Raw genomic sequence first — 12,319 nt, 5'->3', positions numbered from 1 at the left:
GTCCCAGTCCTCCTGCCAATGGGGCCGGAGGCATTCTGTTCTCTGTCTGTGTGTTAGTGTGGTGTCAGTCCATCACAGGTGCTCTTGTTTGTACAGTATCATGAAATTGTATATTTACTTATAAATAGTAACTCCATTAAAGTAGTGCTCAGTCTGTTTTATATTTTGGGGTCAAAGGTTAAAGGTGAAGGTCAGGTAAAGTCCTCTTTGTGGCTTGAATCCCCTTATTTTGGATGGTACACACAAGTGGTCGGTCAGTGAACTCTGAAAACTCACAGGCCTGATGGCTGACTTCAGATTTTTGAATAAAACTTTTTAGAAGAGAATAAACTGTTTTCTGTGAAAATATTCCAACTCTAATTCTGATCATGTTTTCCTTACACCTTTATGTAGATCTGCAATTATTATCAAAGCCCGAAATCATTGGTTCACAATCGATTTTTCTCGAAGCTTCCCTTTCTTATTTACAGAAGGGGGAAAAGATGACATACAGAGATTTAATTATTTAARTAGATGTCTCTTGGTGATTTTTAGATACAAACAATAAACTGATATTTTCACAGCCTCTGAACAGAAATGGTGTGCTCTCTGGCGCCCCCAGGTTGGGAACCACSTTCCTAAATGACCAAATTTAGACTTTAGATTTAGATTCATGTTCAGGTCAGTAATGAAACACACTGACACATTGTGAACAGGTCAGACTGGGTGTTGCGCTAATCCAGGGGTGTCAAACTAATTTTCACCAAGGGCCACATGAGTGTTATGGTGGTCCTCAAAGGGCCAGTTTTAGTTAACTTTGACGTTTCATGTTTAACTTCAACTAAACAGTGTTTTAACATGTCCTCTTATAAAACACTGAAAAGTACTGCATGTACGACTGACTAAATGCAAAATAAATAATACAGAAATACCATTAAAAGTAAAATTAAGAGTTTTAGTCACTGATGAGTTGTGGTTAGCAGCTGCCATCTTGAATTCTGAACTTTTCCACTTTCTGACGGGGAATTTTCATGGATGAAAGCAGTTTATTTTGAAACTTTATTACTGTGATATCCAACTGTTGCTTAAAGCTAACAGCTCAGGGACAGGACAAGCATTATTTTTCACTTTTTAAAAGTGTTTGTTTTGTATAAACTCCACCCCCCGGCGGGCCAGGCGGGAGTCACCCGCAGGCCAAATGTAGCCCACTGGCCTTGAGTTTGACACATGTACTAATCGAGCTGTTCCCCTAGCTCATGTGGAGGATCCTAATAGGTTTTAAAGGTGCATATCAGCACATACTAAAGTCGAGACATGTGTAAATACTGCTTTAAATGTGCCAAATTAYACAGCAGGTACAAAATCATTAACATAAACAAATCCTCTTAAAATGCACACGCACACACCTGCAGGGCGCAGGTAACAATAACAGTTCCCAAACATTTGTAAGCAATCACATATAACAGGTTCAATTTTTGACAGCCTCTTGTTTAAATAGTTACTTGTTCAAACATGCCGAGCAAAAAAAAAAAAAAAAAACATCTGTTTGTACAAGCTCTGGTGTTTTCACTCATATGGTGTGTGTACACAGCTCCTCTGATACCAACACACACAGAAACAAACTCCAACCGGCGTCTTAAATCCTGCCCACACAAATACACTCTTCCACCGGCCTCTCTGCATTATAGATGAACCTCCATCGATCCACTCTCCCTCCTCCTCTCTCCTCTCGGCCTCCATCACCGGGGATGTCTCTGCCAGGCCGTTGCGTCACTCACACCTGTTCGCTGCTCTCCATCTTGTCACCATGCCGCCTCCTCGTCTTCTCTCTGTCCTTTCCCATAACTCTCCTTTCTCCCTCTCCCGAACACCTTCTCACCCTCGACTCTCCGTCTTCTCCACCTCGTCCTCTTAACTCAGCGCTGCTGTCCTGTCATCCTTCCCTCCTCTGTTCTGTCAGCTCATCACAGGGGAGGCTGCTCAGTTTGACAGTCAGGTTTAAAAAAAAAAAAAGAGAAAGTGTCGGGGAGGAGGCAGTGACTGTCATGGCCTGTATGAGTCGATAAATTAAACACAGTTAAGATATGATAGGTGGGCCAGAATCTGGGGACCGGATATTCTGAACATCTATTTGTGATACAATGGCACTGTGGATGAAAGCATCCAGTGAATTATGGATGCTCTACATGAGGAATAGCCCCGTTCTACGGTGATAAATGGCTCTTTCTTGTCATAATGGACTCGTCAGTGCAGGAGTTCTAAAAATATCCCCAAAAATATCTAATAATTCAGAATGCGCCGACAAGACTCGGATAAAAGTGGGTGTGTTTAATAGAGRGTGTGGAGAAGGAGAGGCTAGAGAAAACGGGAGTAAAAGAAGTAAAATGGGAGGAAATATAAACTAAGAGGGAAGGGAGAGGAGGTGTGTAGTAAAGCAAAGCGACGTGTGGGTGGAAAGGAGACAGAAAGAAATGGTGACAAGCAACAAATGACCAGGACAGACAGTGGGAAAGAAAACAAGAAAACCCTCTTTGTGTGTGTGTGTGTGTGTGTGTGTGTGTGTGTGTGTGTGTGTGTGTGTGTGTGTGTGTGTGTGCGCGCGTTGGGAGAAATGAGCGTGCTCACTTGTGTGCACCGCTGCATGTGGATGAGCTGGTGTCCAATCAAATCAGATACAGGTCGCCCCTGCAGCTGTCAGTCAAAACCCAATCACCGTGACAACACCTTTTTCTCTGACACACCCAGCCATTCAGCTCCTTCTCCTCCGACGAGCTCACCCCCCCACCCCACAATCAAACTCAATAAATGTCACACTCCATTCCCCTACACACACTTTTACCCCTCAGCGATTTCATCCTATAAGGTTTAAAAGAATAGCTAAGCGTATCAAATTCTTCTTCCTGTTTCTTTRATGCCAAAGAAGAAGGAAAAGGAGCTTGTACACGACAATCAGTTATACGTTTTTGAAAAAAAAAAAACWTGTCGRGTGCAATCTCGTTYGATATTAGGAGGTCACTCTCAGCTCCAGCCACATCTAGTTTTAGCTCTGCATCTGTAAAATCAACTGAATTGTTGTCGTATTTGTGTTTTCTGTGACGGCCATATTGAATTAGGTTGGCTCCGAGTGTTAATCACTTGTAGAGGGGCATCCATTTCCTGAAAGTTTGATGAAAATTTAATWATTTTGCTATCAGACAGATTTGACTTCAAAATTTTAATGAAGATTATCCAACCTGTTGAGAATAAGTCTCTGCTACGACCACAGTAAATTCTAGCTCAGTATCTGTAAAAGTCACTGCGCTATAGTCACTGTTTGGTGAAGCCACCTAACTGTAGCGGCCATCTTGAATGGGACTTAACCCCATRATGTTTCTATTGTCAGGTGGTTGTGGCAGCCATCTTGAAAATGGCTGACTTCAAATGTTAATCATTATTTCAGGCATTTCCAGCACTTTCTACAGGTTTCATTTAAATTTGTTTGGTGGTTTTTGAGATATTTTAGTAACTGTCAGACACAAACACACAGATACAATTAAAAACGTTTGTTTCAATTTTTGCCTTTTGTGAATAAAAATATCAATTAAATGATTGTTGCAGCTCAGTTTTGAGGTTTTGTTTCTRGAAAACAAAGGATTACGTGGGATCACAAAAGTAAAACATTAATGTTTCTCAATATCTTCATTTTACCTTTTATTAGCGTTTATTTGGTGCAAAATCAAGGTGTACCTAAATTGACCTAATTTCCCTCTGGGATCAATAAAGTATTTTTGAATTGAATCGAATTAAATTGAATTACACAGTGAGAAAAATTAGCTATGGTATAATAACAAAACAAAACAATATATCCTGGAGTAGTAAAGTCTAAAGTGAAAGTGACGTTGCGAATTTGGGTCCTAATCTCTCAGATGGAGGTTGCTGCATTTTTAAAAGTAAAGTTGGAGTGTTTCACTTCAATGACTGTTTCATTTTCTGATGAAACATTATTTTCTGTTAAGTCGATGTAGTGTTTTTCTATTAAAAACAAATTCAGCTGATTAAAGTATTTAAAAATATCAATACCAGCTGCATCAGCGAAAATATGCACTACAGTAAACAATGGTAATTAAAATKAAAGAAAGAAAGTTGCATGAAAGAAGAAAAAGTATTATGCAGGATGTTGCAGAATAGGAGCCAGACACAAGAGCTGAATTTATGTGAAAAGAGCAGACTGCTCCACAGATTAGAGACTGCCACCACAAAGGCTGTGTCACCTCTTTGTTTGAGCCTGGATTTAGGATTTTCCAGGAGCAGTTGATTTATAGACTCTAATGTTCTGGCCTGAGGGTGTGAAAGTTCAGACGAGTAAGGTCCTGCAGCTACAGATGAGATTTAGGTGCTACAACAATCAGCAATGTTGGTACAGAACCATGAGTTACAACTGAACAGCTAAAAAAAAGAGAAAGAAAGATTTTGTTGTTTTTGTCTGAACTGCTGATTTTTTCCCTCCTCTTTGGATTCCACTCAAACATTTGGACTGATTGAATGCTTTGATAGAAAGTCACCTGCCAAGTCATTTTGGAAAATACCTGCTCTTTTCAAAGCACTTTCTGTTCTCCATAATTGTCCAAAACAACTATAAGCACATCCATGCACCCTGAGATGATTTCTGCTCAGAAACTGGCAGCTCAGAACTAAATTATCAGCTGCTTCACTGTTATTTTAAAACCTTTATTGGTAGCAATACATCATATAGACTGGTAACTACCAGGTATGTATGTACTTAGCTTTTACTGGGTTCATACAGCAAGGGGTCACAAGTCACTTTATAACACAGTCCAGTTCTCGTAGGWACCAGGTAAATACCATGTAAGTACAAAGATAACCAGKTACGTACAGATCACATACCAGGAAYATACCCTGGAGATACAAACTAAGTACCAAATAAATAGAWGTTGTAAACCAGGTACTTACCTTGYAAATCCAGRTATGTGTTGGGTAACTGTCAGATATGTACCCTATTAGTACAAGGTACCAAGTAAGAATCAGGTGCCTATCTRAACACAAAGTAAGCACCAGGTCAATACCTTATAAGTACTAAGTACCTACAAATTAAGTTCCRATATACTGGGTAAATACCTAGTTCCTTGTAAGTATCAACACAAGTACAAGTTTCTTACCAAGTACTCAATGAATTTGAAGTGGGTCCATACCTTTTAAGTACCAATACATTACAAGTACACACTGAGTTAGAANGAAGTGGGTCCATACCTTTTAAGTACCAATACATTACAAGTACACACTGAGTTAGAATTGGGTCCATGCCTTTTCAGTACCATTACGTTACAAGTACACACTGAAAAGAGGGTCCATACCTTTTAAGTATCAATACATTACAAGTACACATCGAGTTAGAAGTGGGTCCATACTTTTAAGTACCAATACTTTACAAGTACACACAGAGTTAGAAGTGGATCACAAGTCACTTTATAACACAGTCCAGTTGTTGTAGGTACCAGGTAAATACCAGGTAGACGTGGGTTTTTTTATTATTTATTTATTTATTTATTTTGTTGTTGTTGTTGATTTGTCCCTGCTCTCGGAGGAGTAAGACACTTTTTCCCTCTCTCCTGCTTTGCTGCTTGGAACCTCCTCCATGTTTTCATCCAAAACCGAAAATTATGGATTTCTTTTTATAGATTTGGTTAGCTGGTCTAAATTTTTGGAACAAAAATTTTTTTTCCATGGGAGGACATGTTAAAGGTGGGACCTCTGTTCTGCTCTGTTCTGGATACATATTTGGATTCTGATCACTGGATTCTACAAATTGGCTTGGTGGTCTCCTGGTGTTCTACAAAACAGCGTYAGTGGCTATTCAGGCCGTTTCCTGGCTGCCTGACCAATRTGAAGGATTGCCGTGCTTTCAGCACTCAGACTTTTGCCTTGAGCRAGCTGGACTTGGTCTGCAAGCGGTTCTTGAAGGTCGCGGACCGGCCGTGTTCCTGGACTTTGCTGGCGAGATGGAATTGATCTTGGAGAAGCTGATAGCTCAGATTGGCGGAATTGTCCACACTATTTGTCTGATTGGATTTGCCACATTGGATGTACCCGCGGACATTAAGGCAGATGGAAAATTGTTATTGTCTCCCTGACCGAAAACATTTTCTCTGTTCCCAAACAACTGATTACGGATTGTCTTGTGTTTTTTTTTTTTTTTCCTCATCTAACCTTCTGTGGTATTTTGTTTTTTATTTTAAAGGTAGTGCAACCCCTGTTGGTTGCTGCATGACCTGATCATCTGTTTCCCCCATGTTTTTGTCATGTGTGCGTCTTCTTGAATGGGTGTTCTTAAATGGAATTTCATTATTTTCCGTACAATGACAATAAAGCCATCATCAAATCAAATACATTGTAAGTACCAGTACAAGTACACACTGGGTTAGAAGCAGATACATGCTGGGTAAGATTTATGGACATACAAGTTACCACCAGGTACATACTGTATCTTGCAAGTTTCAGCCACATACCAAGCTGTATTCTATATTTTTACCTCTGTTGTATTGCTAGGCAGTTTTTGGATCTTATTGCAAGTTTAACTGTGTACTATACAGTATATTAAATGGAAAATGTACTTTAAGTAACAGTTTTAAACAGTCAGAAACTAAAACACTTAAAACTGTTTCTCCGTTAAGCTAAATTTCCTCCTCCTGTTTGTTTTGTTTCAGTGTCCATCAAACCCAGAGGAAAAATATCTGTGTTTGGCAGATAAACGCTTTACTTTTTTCCAGCACTGACTTTCTCCGTTGGATGTTCAGTGCTTGGCAGGGAGCAACAGCAYCAGAGCTCTTTTTGCTGAAAAGAGCTGCCTGGAGTGTCTTAAACTTCACTGCTGAGAGCGGATTGAATCAAAAACAGTTTAACTGCMGACTCCAAAACCATCACCTAAAAACACACACTGGACTCTGTGTGTTACCGGATTAATTATTTCACAGACAATWTAAAAACAGTGGTTAGAGGAGAATATTTGGACTTTTCTGAATGAGATCAAAATGTAATTATAGCATGTATTTATGAAAATACCAGCATCTGTGAGCCTAATAGTAAAATAAAATGCTGATAAACAAACATTTCATTGAAAAAATGAAAACATCTTTTATTAACAATTGAACTAAACCACCCAAAGCTTTTTCTCTGCAGTGGAAGACAGACACTGATGCAGCAACCTCTCTAATTACAATAAAAACGTCTTCAAGCAAATCATTATTTTCATAAAGTGTTTACTAATGCCTGTTTACTAAACGAAAAGCTCCCACCTTTAAGAGCTCATAGCCGAGAATAAATCTCAAAGTTTAAACATGCATGATGCAACCGGTCCCCGTGTTCTGACCCATTCTGCTTTAAGCAGCAGCTGCAGCAGTGATTAACTTTCCAACATTATATTCAATAACAGAACATGAGCTACAGCCTGTAAATGTAAAGTTAATTGTTCAGTTAATTGCGTATTATGTGGCATTTGGAGTCTGGGTAATACAACAGCTGATTACATTTTATGGCAGGTAACCAGACCATGTAGCAAAACACAAAGAGGGCACACTTGTTTTAAATACTTAATGGTTTAAATTTAGTTTTTTTTATTATTTAATTTGCCTCAGGAGAGCTGGCTGAACAGTCCTTCCAAGTGTTTGCTTTGCACTACATGTCCAGTGAGGAAACTGTGGTGTATTTTTTATTAATTCACAGAAAGTTGGCGCATTTTGTCCAACAGCAATAAACTGAATTGATTTTCAGCTCAAATCTCAACTAGAAGAGGTTTAATCTAAAAGCTCATAGCTGTAACAGCTGGTGGGCAATACTGACCAAACTAACACTATGAATCTTCACATTTCGATGTGTCAGAGGGTTTTTTTTTTTTTTCACATTTCAGAGAGCGATTAATCAGTCCAAGACATTCAGATCTGTCCCTGATTCAGACTCGCCGTCATTGTAATTACTGTACGGCGCTTAAGGAGTTTCCCATTTGCATAATTGATTCTTTTATCGAGGCACGTCTTGCTATCTCTCTCACATACAATCTGTTACGCRGAATGGATTTTTAACAAGGGAAGATCTGAAATGCTGATCCTGGTTCTGTTGTCTCCCTCTCCCTGCATCTCTTTTAATCTCTTTTCTCCAAGCTTAGATCTCCACGTTTCTGTTCATCGTCCTTTTGTCAGGTTTTTATTTTTGCATTCATCCTTGTTATCGAGTTCTGTAATAACTGTCACCTCTTTGTTTTCTGTCTCCCTTGTTACTCTATTAGTCTCTTTTCCTTATTTGTTTCCACTTAGTTGAAAAGGTGGTAATGTTGTTTACTTTCCTTTCTTTTTTCTTGTTGCGTGTTTGTAGCATTAGCAAATTATGTCACCAACCAGTGGACATATGATGAAACCTTCAAAAAATAAACCACTGGAAGCACATCTACACCATTTAACCCTTTAACCATCAATACCATCCATAGTACATTCCYAATTTGTGGTTACCTCCTGCCTCTTTAGCCTGACCCAATCTACCAGGGGCTTTGAATTTACATWATAGGCTCTTCAAACAATTTGATTGGTTGTCTTATTTTGATTGACACCTCTTTTGATCAACTCTATAAACTCTCCAGAGCACAAAATGAGTGGCAAACCCCTCGTGTCCCACCCACATACACACGAGATTGATATACTAGAATCGGCCAATCAGCTCTGAGCTTCATTCTGACACCACAGTTGTGTAGCCAAACATGTTACTTTTGATTTGAGATGCAGTTTTGAAAATGAGAAGAAGAAGAAGAAAAAAGAATGGCTATAGTGCAAAAACCAGCCCCTCGTCCTTTGCTTACGAGGGTCTGGACTCTCGACTATAGAGAAGCAATTTTTGCTGGAGGCGTGGCCTCTGTTGAAGTTTTAAATGATTGGATCGTTGTACCGAGTACCGATCGAAGTACCGAGGCGAACGAAACGACTGTAATTGAGAGCTGCTGCTTTGTCAGACAAATTTAGTTTAATTTAATTTGGAAGCCTTGTCAACACAGACTGGTTTCATTCACTTCCTCCACTGACGTATGCTAAACTAACTAGCAGACACTGCGCAGAAAATCAGCATYGTTCAAAACTCCGCCTTCTGTTTTCTGATTGGCCCGAACGAAATTCTCCCAAAGAAATCCTTGTCTATGGGAGAAATCCCAGACRGAGCAGTGAAGGGAAACTAGAATTCTCAAAGTCGAACAGGCAGGTACTTTGTCACGTGACCACGTTGTAGACGGAGGCTGAGAAATTGGTTTGGGGGAAAATAGGATGAGTTTCTCTTTCTGGMAAATAGGAAAAATGGTGAAAAGTTGCTGTGAGACTGCACTTCTCACATAAAAAAATACATCCAGATACAATTTTTTTCTAACTGCAAGAGTGAGTGGAGAGAAATAAGACACGTGTTGTCGTTCTGCCTCTGCAGACCTCCGTGCTTGCCTCATTGCTTTGATTTAAAACACACTAAAATTGGCTAAAATGAAGAGTAAACACTCAAAACTACACACTAACTATAAAATCCAAACATGTTAAARGTCACAGATCTAATTAATAAAGTCCTGCTCTCACCGGCTCTTCATGCCGCCAATCTCCATTCAAATTTAGCCTGTTTTTATTTTCTTCATCCTGTAGATTTTTTACTGCTTGTCAGATAACTTTGAGCCTCAGTCAAAAAGAAGGTCTGGGGGGTTATATTTTTTCGGTTTAAGAGAAAGATGAGACTGATKATGGACAGTGGTGTTTTTACCACGAGATTACCGTGTTTCCTGCTCCCTTCAGCTGCAACGCGCTTCTGCGTCTCTTTTTTTTCCTCCAAAAACAATGATCTCCACTCAACGAGGGCTGCCACAATTAATCGATTAATCGATGACTAATCGATTATTAAAATAATCGATGACTAATTTAATAATCGATTAATCGTTTTCTTTTTTTGTTGTTCTTCTTTACTTTGTTTTTCTCTCCAAACTGCTTTGACACCTTCCACTGCCACATCTGCCTTTCTGTCCTTGACACACATGCACAGTAGTGGTAACTGGGGTAGGCTGTGGACGTCACAAGACATTATACAGACAGGCTCTGGTATCATGGCTACCTGCAGAGCTCAAAGTGTGGGATCATTTTAAGAAAATGAAAGAGAAACCTGTGTAATATCTGCAGAGCAGAACTTACCTTCTACTGCACTTATTTTTAGTTAGCATATAGCTAAAATCTAACGATGGTTCTACAATAGCAGCTGCATTCTGACGTGATAAGTTGTATGTTTTATGTTCAATTATTTAGTTTAAAACCCTGACATGAAGGGTGGTGGGCGATATGCATTCCTTCAAGGAATGCTCAACTCTTGGTTGTTTCCTTTTCTCACTAATTTGATGCAGTTCATTTAAAAAAAGCCATGTTCAGCTGACAGTTTTTCTTCCGTCACGTTCGTCTCCCTCAGACCTGCTGACTACGTCTGGGAGAGGAAGGACGGAGAGATCCCCCTGCTGTCCAAAGCGGACGGTGCTGTCCTCTCCTTCTTGATGCTCAACAAATCAGACAACGGCGTCTACGTCTGCTACGCTGACAACGGCATCGGGAAAGGCGTGGGGGAGTACACACTGCAGGTGCAAGGTAGGAGGGGAGAGCTGGAGGCGGGGCGGGAGGGTGGAGGAAATGTTCTTTTCTGTTTCTTCATCAGATTTTTTTATTTCTTCTGTTGTTTGTTGTGGCTTTGCTTCCATCTTTTTTCTTGTCTGATTTTCTTTCCTCCTGTTTTTGTTTCTTGTTTTTTGTTTTTTTTCTCATCCAAACGTGCCATCATTACCACCATCTGCACATTCTTGCACTTTTTTCCTTTGGCTCTATGGTGTCCTGTTTGTTCAATCCGTGCTTTTATTTTTGTTGTTGGTGGTGCGCTTTGCTTACCCTGAAAATCATTTACCACCCCMCCCCACCACCCCCACCCAGCCTCCGACATGGACCCCATCGACCCAGACTCGTTAGACCCCTCCTCTTCTCTCTCCCTTGATTCTCCAACTTCCTCACCTTTTCTTCCTTCGACCTTCCTCTCGTCCTCCTCCCCTCCTGACATCTTCCAAGGCTCGGGATCGGAAATCATCGACTTCACCCACACCCCCTCCCCCGACACGCCCCCTCCATCGCCTGTCGCCCCAACCACCATCCCCCCCTCCGCCGCCTCCACCACCCTCTCCAACGCCCTCTTCCCCGACCTCCCCGAATCCTCCCCGAGTCCCACGTCCTCCTTCGCGCCCCCTTCCCCTGCGACTCCTCCTCCTCCTCCCCCATCGCCCCTCACACCCTCAGTTTCCGTCCAGCTGAATGGAGTTAACACTTTCACAGGTAAAACCAGTTACACACCTGCACACACACGCTTAGTAATGGAGTGGAAAAGAAAAACCATTAAAAGTTGCCGCTTTGTTATTTTCTCCTTCAGTACACAAGCTGCGTAGCTGTCAGACACTTGGAGTTTGTTTTATATGCACACACATGCAAATGCAGACAGGAAGGAACACACAGTGATGGACAGAATTGGATTTTTTTTGTGTGTGTGTGTGTGGCTGTCACACCTATTTCATGTCGTTTTCTTTCTTGTTTTCCTCTTTCCTCCTATCGATAATCCCAAACCCTATCCTCGACACGCACTCCTCTTCTTATCCGTTCATCCATCCCTCCATTCATCCATCCATCCATCCATCTAAACATTCAACTCATCCACTTGAGAAGATGATGCACGCAACTTAACAGGTATAACTTTTCCATGAATCTTGTCTCTTTGTGGCGTTTTTTTTTTTCTCGTCATCCACCTGTTTGTGCATCTATCTGTCTGTGATTCTGTCTGTCTTTGGGGGGGAACAAATTAAAGGCCTGGCGTTCCTGCCATCTTGTGATCTCGATTCGTTAGAGCTTGGAGTATGTGTTGTGAATGGCTCGCAGCTACTACCACACCAAATTTGAGTTCAATGTGAAGAAAATTAACTGAGTGAAACTTTTTTGTTGTTGTTGTTTGTGCAGACTGAGCTCCATCAGCTGTTGTTGAACTGGGGTAACCCCAAAAGTAAATTAGCTGTATATGAACCTCATGTCCAGAGGTTAATGAGATATTTTGCTAATAGAAAAACATGGCTGACTCTTTCAATTAATCCAGGGGTCTGCAACCTGTGGCTCTGGGGGCCGCATGTGGCTCTGTGGTCCCACTGCAGTGGTTCTTTGAAAATGTGACCAAAAATAATGGAATTATTATTATTTGGTTTTTATACCCACAGTAGAAATTATTTGAATGCAAATATGTGATAAATACTACTAATACAAAAAGTAAAACG

At 40.6% G+C, this 12,319-nt stretch overlaps 1 protein-coding gene across 3 annotated transcripts in view; it reads left to right on the top strand.

The window, feature by feature from the left end:
- Positions 1–12,319, top strand: part of cadm3 (cell adhesion molecule 3) — a 168,272-nt gene that overhangs the window by 150,068 nt on the left and 5,885 nt on the right. The window contains exons 7-9 of one of the 3 annotated variants that reach the window (XM_014013048.1): positions 10,438–10,610; positions 10,947–11,339; positions 11,724–11,744. In XM_014013048.1, the coding sequence (XP_013868502.1) occupies positions 10,438–10,610; positions 10,947–11,339; positions 11,724–11,744 (587 nt within the window). The remainder of the gene's footprint in view (positions 1–10,437; positions 10,611–10,946; positions 11,340–11,723; positions 11,745–12,319) is intronic. The other 2 variants (XM_014013049.1, XM_014013050.1) reach the window with 2 other exon arrangements.

This window comes from Austrofundulus limnaeus, unplaced genomic scaffold, assembly GCF_001266775.1.
Source record: "Austrofundulus limnaeus strain Quisiro unplaced genomic scaffold, Austrofundulus_limnaeus-1.0 Scaffold97, whole genome shotgun sequence".
NCBI lineage: Eukaryota > Metazoa > Chordata > Actinopteri > Cyprinodontiformes > Rivulidae > Austrofundulus > Austrofundulus limnaeus.
Note: the sequence above shows the minus strand (reverse complement) of the source record. Positions and strands in the feature narration are given on the sequence as shown.